Source organism: Lichenostomus cassidix, chromosome 1Aa (assembly GCF_008360975.1).
Source record: "Lichenostomus cassidix isolate B80296 chromosome 1Aa, HeHo_3.0, whole genome shotgun sequence".
Classification (NCBI taxonomy): domain Eukaryota; kingdom Metazoa; phylum Chordata; class Aves; order Passeriformes; family Meliphagidae; genus Lichenostomus; species Lichenostomus cassidix.
The window spans coordinates 30,013,747-30,040,815 of record NC_139480.1 but is presented as its reverse complement, the minus strand read 5'-3'; the positions used below and the strand labels follow the sequence as shown (position 1 = coordinate 30,040,815).

The 27,069-nt window shown below is 38.0% G+C and overlaps 2 protein-coding genes across 5 annotated transcripts; one reads left to right on the top strand and one right to left on the bottom strand.

Annotated features, from left to right (window-relative positions):
* Positions 1-902: 902 nt before the first annotated feature.
* Positions 903-8,448, bottom strand: ATP23 (ATP23 metallopeptidase and ATP synthase assembly factor homolog). Its single transcript, XM_085043954.1, has 6 exons — positions 8,215-8,448; positions 6,923-6,968; positions 6,734-6,815; positions 6,309-6,446; positions 3,962-4,045; positions 903-3,010 (listed from the first exon to the last, which is right to left on the bottom strand). Exons 1-6 carry the CDS (start codon positions 8,396-8,398, stop codon positions 2,807-2,809), a joined length of 738 nt encoding a protein of 245 aa, XP_084900080.1. The 5' UTR covers positions 8,399-8,448; the 3' UTR covers positions 903-2,806.
* Positions 8,449-8,490: 42 nt separating this feature from the next.
* RPAP3 (RNA polymerase II associated protein 3) lies at positions 8,491-26,503 on the top strand. Of its 4 annotated transcripts, none has more exons than XM_085043933.1 (17): positions 8,491-8,601; positions 10,477-10,635; positions 11,223-11,363; positions 11,764-11,886; positions 13,007-13,134; positions 13,703-13,824; positions 14,150-14,220; positions 15,193-15,324; positions 16,677-16,804; positions 18,152-18,273; positions 19,697-19,767; positions 19,988-20,104; positions 21,145-21,362; positions 22,499-22,694; positions 23,304-23,401; positions 24,810-24,910; positions 26,014-26,503. In XM_085043933.1, exons 2-17 carry the CDS (start codon positions 10,483-10,485, stop codon positions 26,103-26,105), a joined length of 2,013 nt encoding a protein of 670 aa, XP_084900059.1. In that variant the 5' UTR covers positions 8,491-8,601; positions 10,477-10,482; the 3' UTR covers positions 26,106-26,503. The 4 variants fall into 4 exon arrangements, with proteins under 4 accessions (XP_084900059.1, XP_084900074.1, XP_084900063.1 ...); XM_085043937.1 differs by lacking the exon at positions 8,491-8,601 and adding an exon at positions 8,638-8,741; XM_085043945.1 differs by lacking the exon at positions 8,491-8,601 and adding an exon at positions 9,283-9,406.
* The last annotated feature ends 566 nt before the right edge of the window (positions 26,504-27,069 follow it).

Genomic DNA, 27,069 nt, shown 5'->3' with positions numbered 1-27,069 from the left:
ATTGTGTCCGAGACAGAGAAGAACAGGAGACGAGGCGATTAGGAGATGTAGTCTCTGTGCTCTAGAAATCCAGGTTTATTAGGGTGCAGCGGGTTGGCGCGGAATGCGTGGAGTCGGGGCGGGTCAGAGGGGAGCGGAACGGGGCTGGGTCCGAAGGCACAGAGCACAGAACAGAAGCGAACATGGGGTTAAGAGGGGGTGCTGGATGGGAGGAGTTTGCAGAGGAGAACCAACCGGGACGCGGGGGATACAGGATTGACAGGGAAGCCAGGGAATGGGGGTACAAGGGGGGAGGGTACGTAACTTTGAAAACAAATAATAAACCGCGGGTAGAAGGAACAGAGTAGAACCTTCTAGCTATTAACTCCAAAAGGATAAAGAGGTGAAATCCCAAAAACCAATGCTCTTGTCCCCTGATGCATATTTGAGGAGGCTAGTTGCAAGGTGTCTTGGGGGAACACCTTTCTGTCACCCTGAGCTAAGTCTCTTCAGACCCAGGGGGCTTCTTCAGGTATATCAGCCTCCAAGTTCATCTGGGCTGAGCTCACTGCAACATCCAGCCTTCCTGGTCTCTTTGCCCTTCAGGACTGCCTCCCAAGGTACCCTGCCAACCAGGCTCCTGAACAGGACAAAGTCTGCCCTCTGGAAGTCCAAGGTACCAGTTCTTTTGAGTCCCCTCCTTACTTTTCCATGAATTGCAAAATCAAATATTCTGTAACTGTGCCCAACATGGCCTCCAACTGTTTTGTACTGACATACAAATATTTTTTAATAATTATGTCTTTATATAGCTCAATCTCATCTTTATTACCAATATTTCTTGTAGTATCTCTGCAATACATTCTTTCCAAGATTTTCATCACTTTCATCGATCAAAAATGCTAAAGGAAAAAAAGAAGCAGTTTGTATGTTTGCATTTTCTAATCTTTATTGCTATATTTTTAATTTCTAAGTAGACTTGATAAAGGTTATCCCAGATAGAAAACAAATGTATGTACTCAAATTATGTATTGGTCAAAATACAACATAAATGCACACATTCATTAAAGCAGAACTTTGGTTAATAAGGTACAATGAAGAGAATTATCTGCCAGAATATGTGTCAGAAGTATGAAAATCCCAGCATTGCACATCATAGTGACTAAACAGTGATTTGAAGAGCAGTAAAGGTTAAGGGAATATTAACACACACTATTATGCTGTTTCAAGGCATCTCTGATCGATCGTCAAAGGATTTTGGAAACCCCAGGTCTATAGAGACTAGATGGAATATGGGAAGCTTAGATTTCAAGGTGTAATTTTCTCCATAAGCATCTAGGCTATTATACCCTTTTTTTTTCTGTTCAGATATTCAGCCATGCAATTATGTCCCTGATGAACTACCCCAGGACAATAAGGTTATGAAATCTCCATTTGAAATTCTGTAAAACTATTGAAAGCGCAGGTTGGAGGAAGTTATATCTTGACTAAGATTCCTCAAATACAACTGGGATGACTTTCTGAGGGATCTACATTAATGCTTAGCCCCAGAAAGAATGGTTCCTGTATGCATGAATTATGATACACCTGGAAATAAATGCAACCCACACATAGTCCAACACAAACAGAACTCAGGCTATTGAGGCTTGATCTGCTCTCTCAGGCACTTTGTGTGTGTTCTGCTTTGTCCTTTGTGAGGACTGTGCTTAGGTTTGAATCTTCTCAAAGTGTTTGCTGCTGATCAGGAAAAGGCAGCACACTGCTGGTCTTCAGGCATCTTGTTCCCAAGTGACACTTTGGAAGCAGGACCACCAGGCTGGAGACTTACCACACGACTGAATACTTCTCAGGAGGAAATTACAGAATTATGGTCAGCTCCAAAACCTTGTAGGCATGTGAAACAAATAGGTCGACTGAAGGAGCCCAAAGCCGCAGTCAAACAAGTGCCCTGTCAAAGGCTGTCAAATTCTGGAGGTACTTGGGAGTACCTCCCACTTTCAGCTGTAGCACGTCAGGCACTTTGTGAAATTTGTGAATGTGCTGACTTTCCCTACCTCAGCAGTTCAGTGCCTCACTCCTGCTCAAATCTCACTAGTCTGTTGCTCCACCATAGCCAAATCAGGGTTACGTATTGCTTGAAAAAGCTTCATACACTGACAGCTCTGTTGTCACAAAATATATTGGGACACAAAACAGGAGAAGGTAACTGATCATCATAGCCAGTCCTCCATCACCAGAGACAATTAGGACACGAGCAGTAATTCAGTGCGTAAAGGACCCAAGTCACAAAAGCCTTCCCACCACTAACAAAACGTCCCAAGAATTTCAGGAGTTGCTCAAAACCAAATATGGCAGTTACTGAATTTTAGGTTTAGCCATAGTTATTTAAATCTAGACCCTGGAGCTGTAGTTCAGGTGCCCATCTTTTAAAATAGTGATGAAGATCATGAAGTTCATGACTGTGTATCAAAGATAGTGAAAATGTAAAGATTTTATGAAAAGATTTATTCAGTGACAGCAAAACTTTCAGAAACCAAGTCCTAGACAGTCAGACTGCTCAAAATTAAATGCACACTGAAATCTGCAGATCATTATTTGACAAGTCATTTGGCATACTAAATTATCTTTCCAGAGTAACAGTTGAGGAAAGAGTTTTTAGTCTTGTTCATTTACCCCACTTACTTCCACAGAAGTTGGCTCACAAAAAAGGTCTAAAACATCGATACATTTGATAGAATTGCCCTTTCTGAGGGCATAGACTGTAACTCCAGATGTTACAGAACAATCAGGTATTAATGTAATTTCTCATGTTATTTCCTCCTCCCCTTTACAAATTAGCATGATAGCGATCTCTGTTCTGAAAGTCTCTGTAAGCACGTTTTGCATCTGCTTTGCTGTGTGGGATTCTTCCAAAAGGTTCCAGATCATTGAAGCAGGCATCAAAAACTTCATCCACAGCTTTTTCCGCTGTTTCTTTGCTAACTTTTCTAACAGCCAGAATGGAACGAATTGCTCTGTCTCGTACACAAGTCTGAAGTGAAAAATAAATAAAGAAAAATTGGTCATTATTAGCATAATTTTTTTATCCAGATTTTGTCAAATATTAACTCCTATTATATAGGCAAACAGTGCCTGCAATAAGCACTAAAGTACATTTTAGTTCCATCTTGTGTAAACTACATGCTTTAGTTTTCCACGGACATATAAACCGTGAGATGATTAACAGACGTTCTACCTTAGAAGAGGTATTAAAATACAACTTGCCATTTGTTGTAGGTATCAAGTATTTGTAAAACTTGACCTTGACACAAGAAAAAATACGTCAGAATGACCAGATACAAATACCTGTTAGGTTATTTTCAAACTGAAATTTTGAAATTCCTTTGTAAAACAAAGGAATGACTTCTCTACTGGTCTTCATTTCAATACCTCTCTTTAAGGTAACTTTTTCTTACAGTTTGTTTATCAAAAGATAAAAAAATATGTAAACCCCACCTACAAGCTAACTGCCACTCTAACATGAGCAACTACTTGGTTCTCAATGTGTAGACTTCATTACTATTTACAAAAATTAGTTCCTACAAGACTTAACACATATGGTTCTTTAGAAATCTTGTCATTCTGCTTCCTTCAGTTTTCAAAGACTTTTAAAAAGAGTGTCAACCATTTATAGTGGATCAGGGATTTCCACTACATTTCCTGCAAACCCTGCTTTTTGTTTGGTTTTATTAGCCAACCACTGATAGTGGATGACAGAAATGCTTTAAAACATGACCAAGTATTCACTGGAATTTCACTGCAATAACAAGGTGGGAGAAAAACCCTCATATCGATCATTCAACGTCAGTTAAGGCGAAACAGCAAGTCCATGGCATCTATTTCTTTTTCTAAAGTTTTCAGCTCAGAACTGCAGAAAGCTGAGACCAAGAAGGTAAAGATGGCTCATAACAAATGATTAGATTTTAATATCTGCAGTCTTTACCTGATGGTGCCCTTTCAATCCAAATTTAAACCTGGCTATTTCATTCATCAATGTACAGTCTCCACTGAGATTAGCAGCTCGAATCTATTGAGAAAAATAAAAAGTTGCAAGATCAGAGAAACATGTGAAAATACAAAGTCAAAAAAGTTGTAAGAAATGGTTTTGTTCAGTACATTGCTAGTGACTGCTGGTAGAGAATATTCCCAAGGCCACTTTAATTTCTTAAGTACCTGTTACTACCACCTCAGCCTCAGTGAACTCCAAAGTATTACTACAACCTTCAAGTTTCTCCAGGAACATCTCATATAACCCTAAAGCTTACATAAATGAGCAATAGAGGTTAGATGTATGTGTGTATGTATATATGTGAACTGCTAGAAGAACATGGAAAGTAATGTTCTCCCCCATCTATATCAGAATCTGTTACAAGAGTCAGGAAGAAAGGCATATATCTTTCAAAGACTACAGCTGCAATACCCAGAAGAGCAGTAACACGTCTGTTTTGCAAAAAACCACATTTAAGTGAGAATATATGTTTTAGCTCGTTAACTGTCTTGTCCGGTATGCTAGAATTTCTTTTGTTTGCTAAATGTTCCATACCCTACCCAGTCCATCAGGAAATGTAAATAAACAGTGATTTCCTATAATTAAGAAGCAGAGTGAAAATAAATGCATGGAAATTATGAGAAGGTAAGAATGAAAACACTGTCAATGAAAAATGTAAATACCATATAATTAAGTAATCAAAAGACTTGAGGTAAACAATCCCAACAAGAGCAAGTACAGGCACCATCTTGTTTAACCTAAAACTTATGTTTGAGGCTTACATGCTTTATTCTGCACTGTGTAAATGCTTGGAAAAAAAAAAAGAGATGGTAGTTAATAATTCCGGATTACTGTATTGTACATGGCAAAATGTTGGCAGTGAGGGGCCTGCCAGGTGGCTTCTGTGAGACTGGACACTTGGCTGTGCCCATGTCAGACAGAGCCAGTTTTAACTGGTCTCAAAACAGACCCACCACCAGTCAAAGTTGAGCCCATTAGTGGCGCTGGTTGTATCTCTGTGACTGCGTTTAAGAAAGGATAAAAAACACTCCAGGGCAGCTGCAAGACAGAGGAGTGAGGAAAATGTGAAGGAAAGAGCCCCACAGACACCAAGGGGCTTGGGGGGTTCTTGGCAGCCATTCAGAATGGTTTTACTGATACCACAAAAGGTTACTTCATTAGGTTTTATCTATAAAAAAAAAAAAAGTGACTGTGGCTTTTCTCCACAGAAAATATGAATTCAATTTATGAATTACAATTACAATTAATTTTTATGAAATCTGCCTTGGTCAGTACTGAACTCCTAATTTGGGTTATCTCACATACTGTTTACAGGTGAACCTTGTGAACATCTAAGTACTGGAATTGAATACATTCTCATTAAAAACATACAAATCCACCAACTCATGACCAAAAACAAACAAACAAAAACACAAACAAAGCCAAAATAATATTGTATATTTTTAAAAAACAGTTAAAAAACGCCTAATTCACAGTCACAAGTATGCACTTTTATAATAATAATCACATGGATAAGCTTTCCTGTGAATAAATGATACACATTACGTCAGAAATAAAATAAAAGCATTTGAATACACCTGTGTCTTGTAGACGAGAGGAATCCTTCCCAGCCTGTGCTCCATTTAATTTCACCTCCTAAAGCATCTATTATTAAGGCCTTTAATACAGCAAATGTCTGAAACCACAGAATCATAGAATGGTTTGGGTTGTAAGGGGCCTTAAAGATCATCTAGTTCCAATCTCCCTGCCATGGGCAGGGACACCTTCCACTAAACCAGGTTGCTCAGAGCCACATCCAATGTACATGGAGTCATGCTGGTACAGTGTACCAGCAACAATACCACAATTACCCAAAAAATGAATGTTACAAGAAAAGGCAAGTTTGCTGTTTATCAAAAAAATCTAAACAAAATTAAGGTTACTGTACTACTGTGATAACTAGCCGACATGCCAAGACTTGCATGGGATAAAAAGAATTCTAAAAGCATTTGATTAATGAATGTGTTTTTACTCCTAACTACTCTCTCATTTGTCAATAACCACTTCTTACACTCACAGTGATCACATTCTACTTAGCATGACAGTAACTTACTAATATTTGTGAAAACTAAGTATTTGTTTCCAGAATAAAACTATTTAGGTTGACCTGACAGAAAAGACAAAACATATTAACAGGATTCAAACAAATTAATTGCATGTTACAGACAATATAACACAAAGCAACCTTAATAAACAGAAGTAATTGATAATGAAATGACAACTTAGAAGCATTTTCACTTACCTCTGAACAGGCTAAGTGTTTGACATTTTTAAACCAGTCAACATGCGCACGGCAGTGGTCAAATGCATGAATCAATTCATGTGTGACCACCCGGTTCATATGGGATTGTTGGCGAATGTTGTTCTGACACAGAACAATCTGCAAAAGAAGAGATACAGGTAGTTTTTTCAGCAAGTTTAACACCTCCCTTACTTCTCAGAGACACAGCACACGACTGACAACATTTAGTGCTTTAGAGTGGTGGTTTTCAACATTAACAGCATTACACAACATTCTGCAGTGTACTACTTCCAATATCCTGGAACATCTTTCATTTGTCTTGTTTTCATGACCAACTCCGGTAACAGTATTGGTTGATTTAATTCTAGCAACAAAACACTGAAAAAATTGCATTCCTTTGAAAGGGCACTAAGTCCAGCACCTACCTGAGATGTGGCAGCATCAAAACCTCCACTGACACAGCCATCACAGTTTTCACAAGAAAAGTGCCGGTCATTGAAGACAGTGCTGAAAGGCCCAAACAAACAAAGTTATAAAAAAGAATTTGGAAAACTTCAGTAACTACTTATCATAGTGATGTTACTACACAAAACAAGACAAATTAGTTTACATACCAACCAGATTGCTTCAGAGCCTCAAGAAGAAGTCGAGCATATGGATCTAGAAAAACATTGCTGCAATCAATTTCTCTAGACAAAAGTTTTGAAAATCATCTATAAATGAAATATAAAGACAGTCAAGGTAAAAAAACAAACAAGAAAAGCACTACACATGCAAATTCATACTTTGCAGTATTTAATCCTAATGCAATGCAACTGTCATCTGTTTACAGCTCAGACTATGTTAGGTGATACAGAATCATAGATTGGTTTGAGTTGAAAGGGACCCTAAAGATAGTCCAGTTCCAACCCCCTGGCCTTAGGCAAGGACACCTTCCACTAGACCAGATTCCTCAGAGCCCCATCTAATCTGGCCTTGGAACACTCCCAGGGGTGGGGCAACCTCAGCTTCACTCGGCAAACTGTTCCAGTGCCTCACCACCCTCACAGTAAAAAATTTCTTCTGTTTATCTAGCCTAAATTTTTCCTGTTTCTGTTTCAACCCCTTACTCCTTATCCTATCACTGCAATTCCGGATGAGGAGTCCCTGTCTGGATTTCCCGTACGCCCCCTTCAGATGAGGTCTTCACGCAGCCTTCTCTTCTCCAGGCTGAACAAACCCAACTTTCTCAGCCTTTCTTCATATGAGGTGCTCCAGCCCCCCTCGCAGCTTGGTGGCACTGCTCTGGACTCACTCCAACGCTTCCATGTTCTTATGTTGGACGCACCACAGCTGGATGTGGTACTGCAGGTGTGTGACTATAAATACATATCATCACAGGTGGATCTCACAAGGGCAGAATAGAGGGGGGAATCACCTCCCTCGACCTGCTGGCCACGGTCCTTTTGATGCAGCCCAGGATACAGTCAAAGCTATTCAAGAATCAAGTCAACCCTGACATTATTTTATTATTAATAGACGTAAATAGAGTGGTCTGTTGTGACCATCATTTGTTAACACAGTCCACATCAAGCGGTGAAAAGGGCACGAAAGCACAGAAACTGGCACATGATCTTAATTCCTCAGGAAAAAAAGTAGCGAAGAGGCTTCTAGCGTGCAAAAAAAAAACCCCAAAAAACCCAAACAAAACCCTCTCAGCCACTTTCAAATTCGTGTTTTGTCTTAACAAAAATCAGCGTCTCCCTAAAGCAACAGCCCCACCCGCCACCCGCTCGTTGCGCCCAGAGCGCAGGGCCTCCCCGGACCAGCGGCACAAGGTCACCGCCGCCAGCGGCACGGGAGGCCCGGGCTCCGCCTCAGCACCCTGGCTGCGCCGGGCCGGGCCGGGGAACGGGGAAGCGCTTACTCGTTTCCAGGGTCATCCTCAGCATCAGCTGGCACTTGTTGTGGAAAGTGAAGAGGCTGCGGACCAGGAAGCTCTGCGGCTTCTTATTCCGGTCCGGGAAGAGCCGGTAGCCGAAATCATCCTCCTCCTCCTCCGCTCCCCTCCTGTCAGCCGCCGGCGGCGCCTCAGCCGGCCCCTGCTCCATGCCGGCGCTGCGCCCCGCGCCTGCCCGCACACACGGGCCGCGATCGCGCCCGCCAATCGCCGGCTCCGCTCCCGGCACGTGGGCGCGGGCCGCGCGCAGGCGCTGTGGGCTCGTGCCGCCGCGGGCCGCCGGGAGCGGGCTGGAGCGGGGCCGCGCTGCACCCTGGGAGCGGGAGCGGCGGGAGGAGCTGCGGCGCGGGGCAGGTGAGGCTGCAGCGGAGCGGGACGGGACGGGATCGGAGCAGCGTGCTGTGTGATGCCTGAGCCCCGTGGCGGTGCCGTGCCGTGCCACACCGCAGCCGCATCACCATCCCTGTGCTCCACGGGCGGCTTGGCCGCGCGGGGTGAGGAGGCGAGGCGAGGGAGAGCTCACCCTGATGGAGCCAAGGCCTCGCTCGTAGCTTGCGAGCGGTGCAGAGGCGGTGCTGAGGCTCCAAGGGGTTGCTGTGCCTCGGGGCCTCCTGCCGTGCCTCCTCGGGACTCGCTCCCGGGCGGGCTGTGCTGCTGGCCACTGCCCGGGGGATCGCAGGAGCCAGCAGCCCTCGGGGGCTGGGAAGGGCCGAGCGTTGAGACTCGAGTAAAGGGCCCTGAAGGGTGAAAGAGCTGTGCCGCTAACAGGCTGCTGTCAGTGCGTGGATTAAGGTAGTTGCTAAATTGTGTGCAATTACAATTTAATGGAGTAACGGAGCAAGCTGACTTTATGCACTTGAGCAAGGTGCTTTAGAATGCCAGAAAAAACAGCCAAATTTCATGTTAGATTTTCACATGCATGAGAATACTATTTTAGTCAGTGATTGGAAAAAGAAAAGTTTAGCAGGTCACAAGGTATTTTCTTGCATCTCTTTAGGTATGTGGTTCGAGTTCCCTAGAAGTGCTCAGCTGTATGGAATATTTGATGTGTCCATACCCAGGTTGCACTGAATTAACAAACTGAATATTGCAGAGGCAGTCCAGTGTGGGACAACAGTTGAAGGTGGAAAACAACGTAGGAAGCTCCTTAATTGGAAATGTGATGAAAGCTATGTATTTTTGGCTTCACTGAAAGTTTGTTTCAAATAGACATAGTATTGTTGCTCAGGGTAAGCATGTCACCACCTATTTATGAGCCAGGGAGAAGCACAACTGCTGCAGTAGGGTATCTACTCAGCTGCTTTCTCTTGATCATGTGAAAACATTTCTGCTTTGGTAGCATTAGTTCAGTAGTAATGATGCAGTGTGTTTTTCCATCTCTTTGAGGCCCTTGTGTGTAGTTATGGATAGCACGTTGTACTGAAGAAATCATTAGCTTTTTTTAGTTCACAGATTTTTTTATTGTTATCCTATTAGGCTATTGCCTTACCAGGTGTGAAAAATAATGTTAAATAATTTAGACCTTTTTCTTCCTTAAAAACTTTTTGTGTGGTATCTCTATAAATAGCTTGTTTATGCTTCCATGTGGCTTGTAACAGATCCTGAAGCTTGCCATCAAGAGTTTATAGTTAGCAACCATTCGTAACTCTCGTTGTCTACGTTTGTATTGAGTTCCTCATGAGTTAATCATTAATGTTTTCAAAATGTTTGCTTCATCCTTTCAGATTTTCCTGCTATGAACTGTACAAATGTGGGGTGGGGTTTCTTTCTGAATTGTAACAAAGATTTTTTAAGCTTACTTTTTGATCATGACTTGATATTTTTGTAATAAGAAAACTTCTTTCACTTAAGACAATCAAATTGACATAATAAAATTTACGAAGACAATCAAGTGGTAATAATTATTAAACAGTGTTTTAGGGACTTGCTTGCACTTTCAGGATTATCATTGAGTTATTGGGTGCTTTACCTTACATTTAGTTAGGAAAACATAACTAGCTGTTTGTTAGGACATACTTTGTTTTGTCTGAGTAACATAGCTTCCCTTCATTTTTCAAAGACATTTAAATTGTGTATCTTCTTAGGCTCTTTGTGTTTAATGTTTCTATTATGCTATTGGGAAGCCTGACTGGCACCTAAGTCAGACTTTTTAATTTTGTAGTAGCTAGCTGCCCTCACTACATACTTCCAACTTCCTTTTAAAAAGCTTTTTTCTTTGAATTTTGGCAGATTACAATGAGTGCACCAAATAAGGCGATAGAACTGCAGCTGCAAGTGAAGCAAAATGCTGAAGAACTGCAGGATTTTATGAGAGAATTGGAGAGCTGGGAAAAAGATATTAAAGAAGTGGATTTGGAACTCAGGAAACAGAGTGGGGTCCCAGAAGAGGTAAAAAACACAAAACTAGTGTCAACTCAGCTATTCATACTGTGATAGTGTTTATAGTAATTACATTCTGCTTAAACAAAATTATATTTTTTTACTTAAAATATCTGAATAGAAGGCATGAACTAACCCATGACGTGTTCTTCATCTGAAATAAACCAAAAATTCCTCTGTAAACTGTTCCACCAGCAGAGCTAAGGGCAGTAGCCTCTGGAGGTGATGAGGCCAGTAAATTTTGTATCGGTTCTGGGTTGATCTATGAGAATATTCCGGTTTGCAGCATCCCGTATTGCTAATTTACTGCTGACATTTAGTATATTGAAGTTACTCTTCAGTGATACTCCGAAAGAGCTGTGTTTTAAAACTCAGCTTCATATGATACATGTAATATTTGCTAGTATGTGCTGAAAGATTTATACTTGGTGTTCTTAGTGGTTTTGTAGAGTTCATGAGAACAGCTTGCTGGATGGATTTCTAAAATAAAACTAGCCACTAGATAGATACACTGTCTAGATACAGGTAGAGTTGATTATTCAGTGTAAGTGATTTTCACACGTCTGTTTTATAATAAATTACTTAATTCAATTTAGAATTTGCCACCAATTCGAAACAAGGCTTTTAAGAAAAAGAAGAAAAGCAAAAGTAAAGTCCCTTCAAAGATAACCTCTGAGGAAAACAAGAAAAACAAGATCAAGTCTTATGATTATGAAGCATGGGGAAAACTTGATGTGGTGAGTCATATTTGCTTTGTCCCCAGTTGATTCTGTATTAAATAAGATTTTGTTACAGTACTGAGAGGTTAGTCCACCAGTCAGTATCTTACTGTGCTGGGTACTGTATGAACATAAAATGTCGCTTTGCTCAAAAAGGTTATGTGTTTAATATTTTGGATATTGATAAATACTTGGTTTGTTACTGACTGTGCTTTCATCCAGCAGATTTGAGTTTAAGGGGAAGAAACCTTTTTTAACAACAGGTCTATTAAAAGGTCATAGTTGTAGTAGAATATAAGACTAAACACAACTGTCAGTATTGGAGGGCACATTAATAATTCTCCCAAAATCTTACTTGTATTATTTTGCTCTGTTGAATTATAATAAAGATAATAGGGTTTTTTTTTTCTGATTTCAGGATAAAATACTTGAAGAACTTGATAAAGAAGATAGTACTCATGATTCTGTATCTCCAGAATCAGACTCTGAAGAAGATGGAATTCGTATAGATACAGAAAAAGCTCTTGCAGAGAAGGAAAAGGTTATAGAATTATAGATGTTTAGTATTGGCAAAGTAACAATTTAGATATAGGAGCATTTGCAATTTTCCTCTAAAAGATCACCTACTGAGACCACACATCGGGTAAAAGAACTGCCTATTTGGAAATCTTTCTGTCTGTTTTCCTGTCCATTATTCCAAAACAGAAAATTCTCACTGCAGTTCTATTCCTTCGCATTTATCTGTAGCAGCAAGCCTGTCAGATTCTATTTAATGTATGCATACGATGATAAATGTATTCATGATTTTTTGCTTTGGGAAGCTGAATGGCTGTATAGAATTGCTATATAGATCAAACTGGTTTTTATCTGAACACAACATCTGAATGCCCCAAACTAAACGTGCAAGATTTAGTAATGGCAGGTTCATACTGGTTCAGTTTTACCTAATAAGATAGGATATAGAGAGAGATCTATCTCAGGCTTCATTGTCATGAGAAATAGTTTTAAGTTGTGTAGCAGCTTCCGTGTTTTTGAGAAATTTCTTTGTAAGCAGTCACCTAACCCATCTGTCAGTCCATACTTGACTTGAGTAGAGTTTTAGCTTTGGTTTGGTCTGTTAATTTTAAGTTAAGGTGATATTTGTGTTCTGTCCCAGCTGCTATGGAAATTCCTTGACGTGCATTCTGCAGTCTGCACTGCACTGAGAAATTGAGGTCTTTGGCCATTATCATCTTGGCTGCAGTGAAGTGGTTGAGGGTTCATGAAATAAAAGTTGTGTCCCAAAAGAGGCAGAAAGGAGAATATTGACTTGAAAAGCAAAGATGCCAAATCTAGTTACTAAAAACTTAAACAACCACTTCAGTAATTCAGTAGTTTAAGTAGTTATTTATGTGCTTGTTACAAGTTTCTGAAATGACCTACAGATACTTGAAATCAATATTTTATAGACCCATGTAATAGCATATATCATGGGAATTATTTCATATGGGGAACTTAGAATGTATTAGTTGAGAAACGTATTTGATAGTAAAGCAATACTTCATGAGAAATGTTGAACAAAAGTATTAAAGCATTCTAAAATACAAACTTTGATTTTTTTCATTAGCAGTGTGTCCGCCAGTGTACCGTAACTTGCTGAAAGGGCTTTTTTCTATTCACAGGGTAATAACTACTTTAAACAAGGAAACTTTGATGAAGCTATAAAATGCTATACTAGAGGGATGCATTCTGATCCATACAATCCAGTATTGCCCACAAACAGAGCATCGGCTTTTTATAGAATGAAAAAGTAAGACTTGCATTGTTAAATCTGTAATATTTTCTAGCTTGAGATGCTACCTTCAGATTTTTTGTGTAGTTTTAATTCATGATTATACATGTGCTGTGATGTATGTGTAAGGCAGTTGTTGCAACCTGCCTTCCAGTTTCAAAGTAAAATAGGAATTGCTGGGAGAAGCAATCTAGCAGTCTCCCTCATCAGTTTTTCCTCTGCTGGCTATCTTCTGTGTTACAGTGTAAGACTTGAAGGAAAAAGAGGAAGAGAAGGTTGAGTTGCCTTTGATATTCAGTGAGCTTTATTTCTAAATTTTCTTTGATTTGTTTTGGGTGAAGAAAGGATACAGGGGAGTTGGTTATTGTTTCTGTGGCGATAGAGATTCTTGACCACTGTTTGCCTTTGTTGTTTTAATGTATTCTGAGTCAAGAAATGTGTAAATGCTTGTTTTGTGTCCATTCTGAAGCATGTAAGATTTCCATGTTACCAAGAACCTGGAAGGACTCAGAGTAAGAGAAACTGCTGAAGTTTTGGTGTTTGTTACCTAGATGTGTCCAAACTGTTAATTCATTTTTTTTTATAGGTTTTCTGTTGCGGAATCTGACTGCAATTTAGCACTTGCTTTAGATAAAAATTACATAAAGGCCTATGCCAGAAGAGGGGCTGCTCGCTTTGCTTTGAAAAATCTTCAAGGTGCTAAAGAAGGTAGGACTATTTTAAATTCTTTTCTTAAAATGCCTACAAACTTGTGTGGTCTGCTTCTTTGATGTAGGAATTTAATTGCCATTTTCTATAAATAAATGAAATACTATGTTGCATATCCTTCTGGCAAGGTAAAATTCAAGTAGCAATTCCAAGTGGTAGCTGTAGACGTTAGTAGTTCTAGAATTCAACTTTAGCTATTTTTAGATTATGTATTCCTTGAAATATTTCAGGCTTCTTGAGTAACTACAAAAAAGGGTTATCTTAAAATGCTCTGCTTACTTGTATGTGCTTCCTACCTGAAACATATTTTTTGATCTTCTGATAGATTATGAAAAGGTTTTGGAGCTGGATGCAAACAACTTAGAAGCAAAAAATGAACTTAAGAAAATTAATCAGGTAATAAGATTATTAGGCCCTAACATAAATTAATACACTCTATTCAATTTATGTCTGTATCAAATTATATTTATAACAAGAATTGATTCAACAAATTTTCAAATGCTTTTTCTGGCAGTTGAAGTTCACTGAGGTCAAAATCTTTAATGGAGTTTCTTCTGGAGAAACACTTGTGCAAAAATCTGTGTAATAGTGGATTGGCAGACTAAGACCGTATGTTAGCACCATCTGGGGTTTCTTGTTGTTGATTGGGTTTTGGTGGGTTGTTTGGTTGGTGGGTTTGTTTTTTAATTTTCCGTCATTTTCTACCTCCTGTGTTAATGCTTATTACAGTCATGCTCAGTATTTTGGTATGAGGAAGCACAACTCATGAGAGAACCTTAGTGTTCTCTTGGCCTCCCATGCTGGTCTGCTTGTAGTCCCGCTGATTGTTGTGATCAACCAAACCAGAAAGTTGTTCTAAGCCTAGCAGAACAAAATACTTTTGTGCAAGTCAGATCCCTTTCATGACGGGGAGGAGCATGTTTATTATGGTGACCTTAGTAAATACAAGTTCACTTGTCATTACTTTATGAATGTGCTTACACCTCTTCAACTGTATTTTTGAAAGTGCTTGAAAAATTTATTTTCAGAGTGGAGTTGCAAAGTCTCCAGTAATTGAAGAAATAAATGATATGTGGATTGCAGTATATATAAACAGGTTCCACGAGTTATTTTACATCATGCTTCAGAAGTTAGATACTTTTTATTTACCAAGCATTATTCTGACTTGCAGTCCCTCATAGAAATATATTTTCAAGAAACAATTTAAAACTGTCTTTTCAATTTGCATTCAATTTACAATACAGGCACTTCTGTTAAAAAGCTTGGCAGATCTTTGTATCTTAAAAGTTTAGAAATTACTGTAATTCATGGTTCTGAAAAGTTTAACTGGGGAATACTTACTGAGGGGGAAAAATTACATCTTTGCAGGCTCTGTCATCCAAAGAAAGCTCAGAACAGAAAGAGTCTGAAGATGGGGTCAGAGCAGGATTAACAGATGAAGAGAAGCAGCGCATTGAAGACCAGCAGCTCAAGCAGAAGGCTATTGCACAAAAAGATCTGGTAAGTCACAGGTTCTGGTGGAACAGGAGAGACCTAGCAAAGAAAAGGGTCATGTTGTGCTGTTAGCTGTGCAGATGAATAAATTAAACTTGATACTGCCTTGAATATCATAAATGCAATGTCGTTGGTGTAACCTTAATTTTTTCGCTTTTTGGGCTCTAGGAAGGTGAGTGGAACAGTGAGTTTTGTTTGGATTTGTCTGGAAGAATAATTATAAAAGTTAGCTCTTGCAGCCCAAATTGCTAAATTCCAAATACATGGTAAGACAAGTAGATCTTACATGAAGATCCCATTTCTTCTTTATTATAAGCATCTTGTACACCCTTGCTTGTCCAAGTGGAGTTGTAGACTCTTTCTTGTTTTCAAACCTCTGATTACATGATGAATAGTAGTTACAGGACTTCAGGGATACTGGCAATGATGACAATAAAAATGTATATCTGGGTGCATAGTCTTGACTTACAGTTGGCTTATTGATTTCTCCCTCTCAACACTCTTTCAGTAAATAAATAACATTCCCAACTAAACCAAAATTTTTCTGTTCGCTTACCTAGTTATGTAACTTTTGACTTGTTATCAATATTCAGGTTTGCTGTAGTGGTTGTAAGAGGTTATTATTCAGAAAAGGATGAAAGCTTGCATTAAGGAACAAGAGTTTGAATAGGTTAGAGAAGTTTCAGTGTATTGTAATACTTCATTGGCAGCAGAGTTGACTCACTGCAGGCTTGTTCATGACATCATGGATCCTGTCAAGTGTGAACTGTGGCCTTTCTTTTTTTTTTTGTCAGTCAGTAGAGTATTAGCAGAGATCTGCCGCTTCAGGTTAGTGTTGAGAAGGGAAAGGTAATTTTAGTCCCCCAGAAACAACCAAGGAATGTCATTTTCTTGTATGGAGCATTTTTTAATTAGAAAACAACAACATTTGGACCCAAGTAACATTTGAGGGTAAGTTTTATGGAGCAGGATAAAGGTGAATTTGTGCAGCCCAAAAAACCATGAAATGGGAATTAGAAAGGTTCAGTGTGTGTTTAAATTCAGGAGGTACAAAGTAGGTTAACCTGCACATCAAGGTTGAAGTCAAATAACGAGTTGTAGACTTACAAGTCTGCATTTAAACTATGCATGTAGCAAAGTTTTTATCCTTGAGGTATTAGATAGTATTAAGATACTTTTCGTGTTTTGCCTCCAAACTTAGATAGGAGCAAATATACCGTAACTGTCTGCCTTGATGTGGTTGTTCTTTGTGATTCATCTTGATAATGCTGTGACCCTCTCTGCTAAAAAGGATAATAAAAAGTTCACTGCACTACATTTTCTCAATTCTGTTTCATTTCCTGACCTAAATATTCCAGGGTAACGGTTATTTCAAAGAAGGAAAGTATGAGGCTGCAATAGAATGTTATACCCGTGGTATCGCAGCAGATGGCACCAATGCACTACTGCCAGCGAACAGAGCCATGGCCTACCTAAAGATTGAGAAGTAAGAGGAATTGCATATGCTATGTTGTTTGCTTGTTGTAAATCAGGAGGAATAACGATCCAGTAGATTTTCAGTCAAGTTGAGCTATTGTCACTCCTCCTAATTTTTGTTGGAATTCAGTGTAGAATAAATCATGTTGCAAGCAGTAAAGGAGAGGGAACAAATCTCTGTGTGTGATCTTGCAATGCAAATTTGTAGGAAACAAGTTCTGAGAGAATAAAGTAGCTCCAGTATAAAATTATGGTTTCTGAAGTTGTTTTTTTGTTCTTTTATGTGTACAAAATTCAGATACCTTTCTGAAAGGAACTGCCCAAAGCTTTGACTATGAAACCCAGTCAGCTACTAAATGTTCCACTGTAAAAAGAATAACTTCTGACTTTAGAGGGAATGAATATAAGCTTTTTGTGGAAATTGTTACCTTTTAAAATATTTTTTAACTTCACTGATGGAGGCATGTATGTGTTGTTTGTCTATTTTGAAGTTTTATCCAAATAACCCAGAAACAGTATGAAATTCACACTTTCTAGCAAATTAGATAAGTTCCATATGGCCCTTTTTTAGGTCTGAACCTCTTTTGACTCTGTGTTGATATGGGATTTTAAAACTTCTAAGCTGGTAGCATGAGAAGCAGAGAACTGGGGGTTGGTCATCTGTTTTAACGTGATGTGTCTGTAGAGACAGTACACTGATCTCAAATTAGGATATTATAAGATAGGTTGCATGGATGGTATTTCTGACACAATATTTGTAATTTAAAGGACATTATAATGTAAATAGTATTCTGTGAGATTCAGAGGAAGTGATACTTTAATTGAATGACCAAGGAAGAAAATTGATTGTCTATGATAAATCTTGTACTATGGGTCTTCACATTTCAGAGGACCAAACATAAAGTGCAACAAAAGTGCATTGGTCTTCTTACAAACTGCTAGTACTGATAAGAACTGCAGCTAAGAACTAATTTGCATAAATTTAATGGTAGTTTGAAAGTGGGGAAGAGGAATGAATAAAAATACTAATGTAAGGGGACACTGAATTCTCATTCTGAATTAGTTGAGGACATGTTACAGAATTCCAAATGTAGAGAAATTTATTCTCAGGCATGCTTACTTCTTTCTTGTACTTTTTCTTTGTTTGTTTGTAATGGAAGATATGGCTGAAATTTCAAGGTGCTGAGAAATCCTGTTTTATAGGGTTTTTTTATTTTTCATTTTAGCTTAGTGATGTGTTTATGTACGTAGGTAATGAAGATCTACCTTTATATTTTAATTGGTTTAGGTAGCTGTCTTTTCATTGGAAACTGCCTCTTGAAGCTGACTATTAATTTTGTACTATGTTTTTGCTGAGGTACAAAGAGGCAGAAGATGACTGCACACAAGCTCTGCTCTTAGATGCTTCATATTCTAAAGCTTTTGCCAGAAGAGGAGCTGCCAGAGTTGCTCTTGGAAAGCTAAAGGAAGCTATTCAAGGTATTACTTTAAATTAGCTTGAACGTGATAGGTAAGAGCTCAATATAGGGACATCCTGATATTTTTCTTCTGGCTTATTGAGATTATCCATGCAAAAGTTAAGAATTAAGGAGTTTCTGTTGGATTTCACTGAATGCATATAAAAACTCTTGTGTCAGTATCCACATAATCGGAAGACAGTTTTGTGTGAAATTACAGCTGTTGCTCTTTATAATAAGAAGTAAGAAATACTTTGAAAAGTTTATTTAAAAAATAGGTCATGATACAGGCGTTAGGATGACTTACAAGTGGACAGTGAAGTAGATTGAGAACTGTCTGAACAATAGATCCTAGCGGGTCTTAATCAGTGGCATGGGGTCTAGTTGGAGGCCTGTTGCTAGTAGTGTCCCCCAAGATTCAATACTGTGCCCAGTACTGTTTATCTTGTTCATCAATGACTTGGTGAAGGGGGAGATGCCTCCTCAGCAAGTTCACTGATGGCACAATGCTGAGAGGAGTGGCTGATACCCCAGAGGGCTGTGAATCCTGCAGAACGACCTTGAGGCTGGGGAGATGGACAGAGAAGAACCTTCTGAAATTCAGAAAGCAAATGCAGGATACTGCACCTGGGACAGAATTACCCCAGGCACTAGCACAGGCCGGGAAGCAGCTCTGTGGAGAAGGACCTGGGACGCCTGGTGGACAACAAACTGTCCATGGTCCACCAGTGCCCTTGAGGTCAAGAAGGGCGATGGAATCCTGGGGTGCATTAGGAAGAGCATTGCCAGCAGGTCAGGGAGGTGGTCCTGCCCCTCTACTCAGCCCTGGTGAGGCACATCTGGACTGCTGTGCCCAGTTCTGGGCTGCTCAGCACAAGTAGACGTGGAGCTCCTGGAGAGGATCCATCAGATGGTGACAAAGATGATGAAGGGGCTGGAGCGTCTCTCTTAGGAGGAAAAGCTAAGAGTTGGGCCTCTTCAGTCTTGAAAAGAGATAACTGAGAGGTGACCTCATCAATGTCTCCAAGTATCTCAAGGGAACGTGTCAAAATGAGGATCAGGCTCTAGTTCCAAGTAGTAGGAGAGAAGCAGTGGGTACAAACTGGTGCACATGAAGTTCTACCTGAATATGAGGAAGAACTTCTTTACTGTGCAGGTGACCAAGCACTGGAACAGATTGCCCAGAGGGACTGTGGAGACTCCCTCACTGAAGATACTCAAGAACTGTCTGGACACAATCCTGCAATGTGCTCCAGGATGACCCTGACTTGAGCAGGGAGGTTGGACCAGATGACCCCCTGTGGTCCCTTCCAACCTTGTCCATTCTGTAACTTACCTACCTTTAATTATTTTTAGAGCTATGAAAGGAAAATAGAAGGTTTAAAAATCTGCCATGGGTACATTGTAACTTGAAATATCTACAGGTTATGTTATTTTTCACTCAGATTTTGAAGCTGTTCTGAAGCTGGAACCTGGAAATAAACAAGCAATAAATGAACTCACTAAAATAAGGAATGTATGTATCCTTGTTTGGGTATAATGGGGTTTTGTTTGTTTGGGAGCTTTTTGTAGTGCTAGAAGGTTTTTATTTATTTATTTATTTATTTTATTTTTTTATATTTATTTTATTTTTATTTTTTATTTTTAGAAGGTTTTTATTCTTTATTACAGTATTTTTTAACATGCCTTGTATTTATTCATTAAACACCTTTTGGACAACTTGCCATTTTTTTCAGGAATTAACTGAGAAAGAGCAGCAGACTCAACAAGAATATCCTGCAGTATTGATAAAAGAAACAGAAATAAAAAACATAGTGAAAGTGATTGATAATCCATTACAGATTAAATCAACAGTAAGTTGTTTGTTAGTTGCTTTTTATAATGATCAGAAAAACAGAGCTTAAAGTTAAAATTTGTCTTGTATATTTGTAGACTAACTCCTGAGAGATACACCTTGCCTGTGGAAAACCAAAAATGTATAAATTTACTCTTTCTGATATTTTTCAAGAACATATACATTTATTGTGAAGTAGCTGGAATACTATAGACAATTATATTTACTACGTGTTCACTTTGGCTGCTAAATTAAGTGAAGATATTAGGTTAGTTGTATTCCTCTTGTTACTCTGTTGTTAGAATAAGTATAGATGAAACATCTGCACTTTTATTACTACCATTTGCTAGAAGTCTAAATTTTTGAGTATGTTCAATTATGTGCATTTGCATCTGTGTTTCTAGAGCAAAATACACTATGTTCATGTTAAGGAAATGAAATGCTAAAGTAAGAAGTGATGAGAGGTTTTTGGTAGGACCTGTGAAGGTGGCACTTAGGTGATGGTCAAAAATAGTGGAGATCGAGCAGAGATTAAACAAGCTGAAGCATTTTAGCATGTTCTTTAGTGGTGGAATTAAGTACCTTATGATGTATGTAATTTGGACAATCAGCAGAGTTGAGTTACAGATATTTATTACATCAAAATTTTAAGTTGTGGGCCAAGGTCTATGCTGCTGGATTTTTTTTCGTTTTGCTGAATTACAAAGCTTGACCACGTAATGGGACTAAGCATGTGATAGATCTCACCTGTTCAACCTTAGTGGGAAAAAAGTGTACAGTTTTAATTAGGATGGGGAAAACAGGCTGCATATTGAGATCCTCTAGAGTATATACTGATTTATGAGGGTAAAGCAATAAAATTGTCATGCCAGGCTTCATGTAGAATTTTACGGTTTCCTTTTATGCCATTTACCTTTATTCAAAGTGTCTTATCTGTGCACCACTGCAGATGTAACTGGTTATCATAAGGTTATATTAAGTTATGCACAGCTGTTCCTGGGGTCGGTATACACACTTACATTGAGTCCACACATGACATGAGGTCTCTGTTCTGTTTAGAAGCCGTTGCAAAGAATAGACATTGAAGAAGTTGATGATGATGATGATACATCAGATGGTGACTTGCCCAGCACTGCTTCTTTAGTCAATAACTGGAAGAATTCAGTGAGTGTTGAAAGAACAGAGACTCTAGATCAGGATGATCTGTTGATTACAGCAGACATTCCGAAAGCAAAGCACTTGAAAATAGAAGAAATCAGTGATACATCACCATTACAGTAAGTATAATAATTCTTATCCTCTTTTAAAAATGTAAATATAGTTGAAATGTGATCTTCATTTCCAGATGTCTACATGTGGTGAGGTATTGAAGATATTTAGGAGAATCTGAATTAAAAAGGAAATGTTGAAACAAGCTGCAGTTCTTGCACATTTGCCTTTTCAACTACGCAGTGGTTGAGACAAAGATAATCCATTTAGTGTCAGATGAAAAACTTGTTCTTACATTGCAAATACAAAGAAATTAATAATATTTTCCTGCATGCTGTACTCTTTTCAGCTTGGGCACTCCACCTTCCCTGGCTGTGACTTTTATTTGTGTTTTAGAATAGACTCTGAACAGAGGTCAAGCATTCTTTGCATCCCAGTTGTGTGAGAGAAGAGAAGCAGATGAGTGTGTCATCACCCTTTCCTCTGCTGAGCAGGCAGCTGATAGCTTCTGATGTGCTCAGTTTCTAAGTCACATTGTGATAGTTAATTCAAATCTGTCCTGCTGAAACTAGGCTGAAGTACAGAAGCTTTATCCTCGCTCAATGTTAAAACGCTGCTTGTTTACTGCACCAGCACTGTCTCATTCTGTTAATAGTAAATACTTTTTAAGGAATCATGATAGAAGAATTGCTATGAGAAACACTGCCCCCACCCACCTTTTCTAACTCAGTTAGATGGATTTACTGTGTTGAAAAGTCTACTCTTAGCCATTTTAGAATTTCTAAAAAATAAATGGATTTAAGTGACAAATTATAGGACAAAAAATAGATCTACTACTATCAGTCTTGAAACTAGTTTATTCATTTGACATTTTTATTGTTTCGCATTAAGAAATTGCAGAAAATTTAAATTCTTTTTTGCAGGTAAATATGGGAGAAACCTACTATAAAATGCAGTTGTTTCCAGAAAGTAAAGAGAGGCTGAGTAAATATAAGTACTTGCAGATGTGTTTTTTTAGAAAAGGTGAATCAAATATAAAGCTTCTGTAATTTGAAGGGATTTTAAAATACCTGCTTAAACTTAACTACATTTAAAAAAAAATCAGTGTTTTAGCTTTTAATGAATGGAAAGACATCTGGTTAAGTCTCATTGTAGAATTTCCTTAAATGTTGATTTGATTATGTGCTTCAAAATACCTTTGCAGGGTTCCTGTTAATGTGAAAGGAATATCGTCAACATTGCATCCATCTTCTCCTGCAAGCAAACAGAGAGAAAAAGAAATCAGAATGTCATTTATGTCTGCTTCTCCAGTTCCTCCCATTCCTGCAAATTCTTTCCAGCTTGAGTCTGACTTCCGGAAGTTGAAAGACTGCCCAGAAAACATGTACTTGTACCTGAAGGTATGAAACAGAGTATCAACAGCGTTTGGACAGTTTCTTCAACATCAGTTGAAGAACAGTAGACTTAGGTGGAAGGGGTAACTATGTTTAGAGGGCCCTAAATGTACAATAGTCCTTTTTTATTTGTCTTCACATAACACTAAGTTGTCTAACGCACTTTTGAGTATTTCTTCTTTTGTGCCTTTTTGCTTTAAGTACAGTCTTTGCGTTCTTTTTTTCAAATAGAGACCTTTGTTCTTTAAAGACTTAAAAACATTAATAACTATTCAATTCTAATTTTTCAAATGAGTGCCTCTAAGGTAATTAGACATAGCAACAATTTCAAACTGAGCAACTGCTTGAAACACAGCAATTTAGGTAATGTGTACTTTTGCGTACATATATTTTGAAAAAAAAATCACTTAGCATTCTTTTAAGAGAAGTTAGAAATTACCATCACCAAAAAACCGAACAAGCAAAAATTGTTGTTTAATGTCAAATAGTGTGATTTGGGTTTTTTGCTTTCATGAACTTTCAGCATTGTCCATGACATTCTAAAATGCACATGTAATTCTCACGACTCGGTTGTATTTTTTTTGTCTAAAAATAACTTTTTTGATTTTTCTGTAGCAAATAGAACCCTCGCTTTATGCAAAGCTGTTTCAGAAATCCTTGGATCCAGACTTGTTTAACCAGATCCTGAAAATTCTACATGACTTCTACATTGAGTGAGTTTAACTCCTCCTGTGTTTTACTTGCGTATTGCTGTTCTGAAAGGTTTGGGGTTTTTTTGGTGGGGGTAGGTTGTTTTTTTTGTTACGTGTTTGGGGGGTTTTTAAAATTGTCTCTAGTCCCAAACTTAGGCTTACAAAATTATTTCCAGCACACGGCATTTCATGAGCATAATGAAATCATTGGAATTATGCAATTGTTCCTTATTAAGAAGTGAAACTCAGCTTGAAAAATCTGGTAGAAAAGAAGTGAAAAAATAAATACTAAGTATTGTTGAAATGTGCTGTGCTAAGGACCGTCAGAAACTAGCATTAGACTATATGAAATAACTTTTGTTCATATTACTGTGTGTATTCTGTGACCACATACAACTGCACGTTGTCTTCTATTTTAACTTTCTAAAGCTAAGAAATTCAGAGGGTTTCAGTTTTATGCCATGCCTATTGTGATGCATTCAGACTTAATTACCTGCTAACATTTTACATTGTCTGTAGCAAATGTGTGTTGGAAACTGAGGTTCTGATCAGATAGGACCTGACATACAATTTTTGAAATTTCTATCTATGCTATCATTTGACTCCTAAAGTTCATTTTGTTTGTCAGAGGCAGTGTACTGCTTTTCTAAATTATTTTGTCTGAGAAGCACACACTCGATATTTTTCGGTGTTTTATGGAGAAGAGCAAACATAAATCAATGTGTTCCTTTCCTTTGGTTTCCTAAAAAAGTAAAATATCCATCATATGGTTGAAAATGCTGTCTTAGAGATGCAGTCCTGCATTTGGTGATATGACATAAAAAGGCTAGCAAGTTGAAATTGTTTGCTGTAAGGTAAAATTCCTTTCTCCCTTCAAAAGAAATCTGAAGTTACAAAAGAAAAATACTGTTTGTTAGTATTTGTAACAAAGGCAGTGCCTGTTTACAGTTGACCAGAAAAATGTAAAATGAACACAGTTTAGGAATTTCCTGTATGGATAAAAATTAAGGCAACTGTAATTGGCTCAGCTTTTTGATGAGCTTCTTACAGCCACAGGTGCTGCTTCCTTTCACACTACCCCAATATGTATAAAAATTGTGATGTTATGGCCAGGTGTAAGCATTAAATCATATAGTAGGTATTCTGTACATGACCAGCAGTCAGTTTGCATCAGTCTAGGTTTCTGTATTTCTTCACTCTTGCTCAGTGGAACAATAATACTTAGGTAAAGGTTTCTGGATATTTACTTTCTGCTTTGTGAAAGAATGAACAGGAAAGAAAGACAAAGATAGGGAATATGAAAGACAGAGAAGGGAACTCTGTTGGTCCTCTTAATTTCTTGTTCCTGAATTCTTTAATATTGTTTGCAGCTACTGAATCTTTCTAATCAATAGTAGTTATTTTTTATATTTGTAATAATCTTCTTCAGGAAAGAGGAGCCGTCGCTTATCCTTGAAATCCTCCAGAGGCTCTCTGAATTAAAAAGATTTGATATGGCAGTAATGTTTATGTCAGGTTCAGAAAAAAAAAGTAAGTAATTTGGTTGTGTCTTTGTAAATTTAACTTGTGATACTGTAGAATCTAGCAAAAATACGTAAAACTTAGCTCTCTGCTTTTTTATTCCATGTAATAATCACTGTAGTTGTCTAGCTTTTTGATCATTTTAGAAGTTAATATGAATGTCATGTAATTTTTCTTAATCTTTTGATTCCTTATTTACTGTTTAGTCTAGAAAACTACAGCTAAATCAAATCCTCTTATTTTAATCAGTAATACCACTGCATATTATTCTGATAAAGTAAGCTTTGCTAGCATGTCAGTTTGTAGCTTGTAATGTTACAAATTTATGAATTTGTATGAAATCCTACAATGGAGATCCAAGGTATCCAGGTTATACAGTTTCCACAATTTACAACTATTTCTTGACAAATCCTTGACTTTTCTGTTGGGAAAAGAATGCTGACATTTCTAAAGCCTCAGCCTGGTTGTCTGTCCTGTTCTGGAGGCATCAGTTACAGCAGTTTGGAGTTTGGGTTGACATTGGCTTGAATTCATGGTTTATAAAAGTGGATTTTGTTTCAAACTTATTCTTTATTTAGCACGCCAGACAGACTATGTCATAGTGAGACACTTAAAAGCAAAGCATTCCTCTGGGACCTTGTAAAGTTAAATTTACTATATACAGCTGGGTTTCACTAGTAACCATTATACTTGAAACATTTTGAAACGTGAATCTACTTAAAATAACTTGATTTACTGAAAGTGCAATGCCTCCTGCAAATAGCATTCACCCCTTTACCTAATGTAAGCTTTATCTGCCAATCTGGCATTAACTTTTGTCTTCTGCATGTAGTGGCATAGTGTCAAGATAGTGAAAAAACTAGAAGCTGTCTGTTGCCTGGATTATACACCTGTTTAAGGAAATGTTAGGCAGCTCCTGGGCATCAAAACAAAATGAAGAGTTTTGCTTTGCTACTTTTGTTCATCCTCCCAGTAGTTCTAAAAATATATTAATATTTCAACTGTATAATCCATAGACCCTTTACTGTCACCAAGGAAAGAAGTTTGACTAATTTACCTTAAGTTTGTGAATCACAAAAATAATAGTTCATGTTGGGATTTTCTGTTTTCAGTTACACAGGTATTATTCAATCATGTGAACCACATGGGGTTAAAAGATGCTTCTGTTGAAGAATTGGAGAAGAAATACGGCATCTTCTCCTAGCAAGATGGCTGACACAAATTTCTGGGTTTGCACTTTTTTTCATGAGGAAATCAGCTAAGAAGGCTATAAAGACTGGAATTTTGTTGCTTTGTATAAATAATTAAACTGTTAAACTTGGGTTAACCAAATGGCAAGTGCCTGAAGAGATCATTATTTAGTTCTGCAGTACACTTGCTTTCCATTACCTGAAACAATATGGATCTACATTTTCTTCAATGAATCTGTTTGCCTAAAAAACAATTGGGCAGATTGGCATTCAGGATTTGGACTGTGGATAGAGATCCTTATTAAAAGGAAAAGAATATTTATAAACATGTCTTTAGTAAGAATCAAATGCTGTATATTAGAATTATGCATGGGTTTTTTATTTTAGAAAATAAACTGAATGTTGAATTGAAGATACTATATTTTTAAGGATCTTTTTATTAAGGTGCCTAAATCACTCTTCTGTAAATATCCATCACATCAGAACTTGTACTGTGCAAAGTGAACCTGAGGTATGATGACCAGAAGATTCCAGAATATTTAGGTCATCTGAAAGCATAGTTTTAGCATTGGTAGCTGACAACCTCTGAACCTATTCCTGTGAAGTTCAACTCTAATTGCAGAATAGAAGGAAGACAAATACTGTAGAATTAAACTAAAAGTTTAAAGTAAAACACTTTGTCTTCTTTCAAGAGTACTTTTAAAATAATCTGATGAAACTTACCTTGTGGGTCAGTTCTTCCTGACTATGTAAACCCCTTAAGACATCTCAGGAGGCTAAGCAAAATACCTCAACAGTAGAAGAAGGCAAAAGCATGAAACTAACTGAAATTTTTAGATAAGAGTGAGCATTAGGCATAATAAATTACCTGTACTGTTCACGTGACCAGGAGGAAGTAACAGTGCTTGTCAAGTATACTCTAAAAGTTAACTGTGGTGTTCAGTTGGTAGTGTCTAAAAATTTGCTTGCGTCTCTTAA

Coding starts and splice junctions, on each gene's coding strand:
- ATP23 (XM_085043954.1), bottom strand. CDS start 8,398: ATGGAGCAGGGGCCGGCTGAGGCGCCGCCGGCGGCTGACAGGAGGGGA. Junction 6,816..6,922: donor GCTCTGAAGCAATCTGGTTG/GTATGTAAACTA, acceptor TGGGCCTTTCAG/CACTGTCTTCAATGACCGGC. Junction 4,046..6,308: donor AACACTTAGCCTGTTCAGAG/GTAAGTGAAAAT, acceptor TTTTCTCAATAG/ATTCGAGCTGCTAATCTCAG.
- RPAP3 (XM_085043933.1), top strand. CDS start 10,483: ATGAGTGCACCAAATAAGGCGATAGAACTGCAGCTGCAAGTGAAGCAA. Junction 13,825..14,149: donor TCTTCAAGGTGCTAAAGAAG/GTAGGACTATTT, acceptor ATCTTCTGATAG/ATTATGAAAAGGTTTTGGAG. Junction 21,363..22,498: donor AGTGATACATCACCATTACA/GTAAGTATAATA, acceptor ATACCTTTGCAG/GGTTCCTGTTAATGTGAAAG.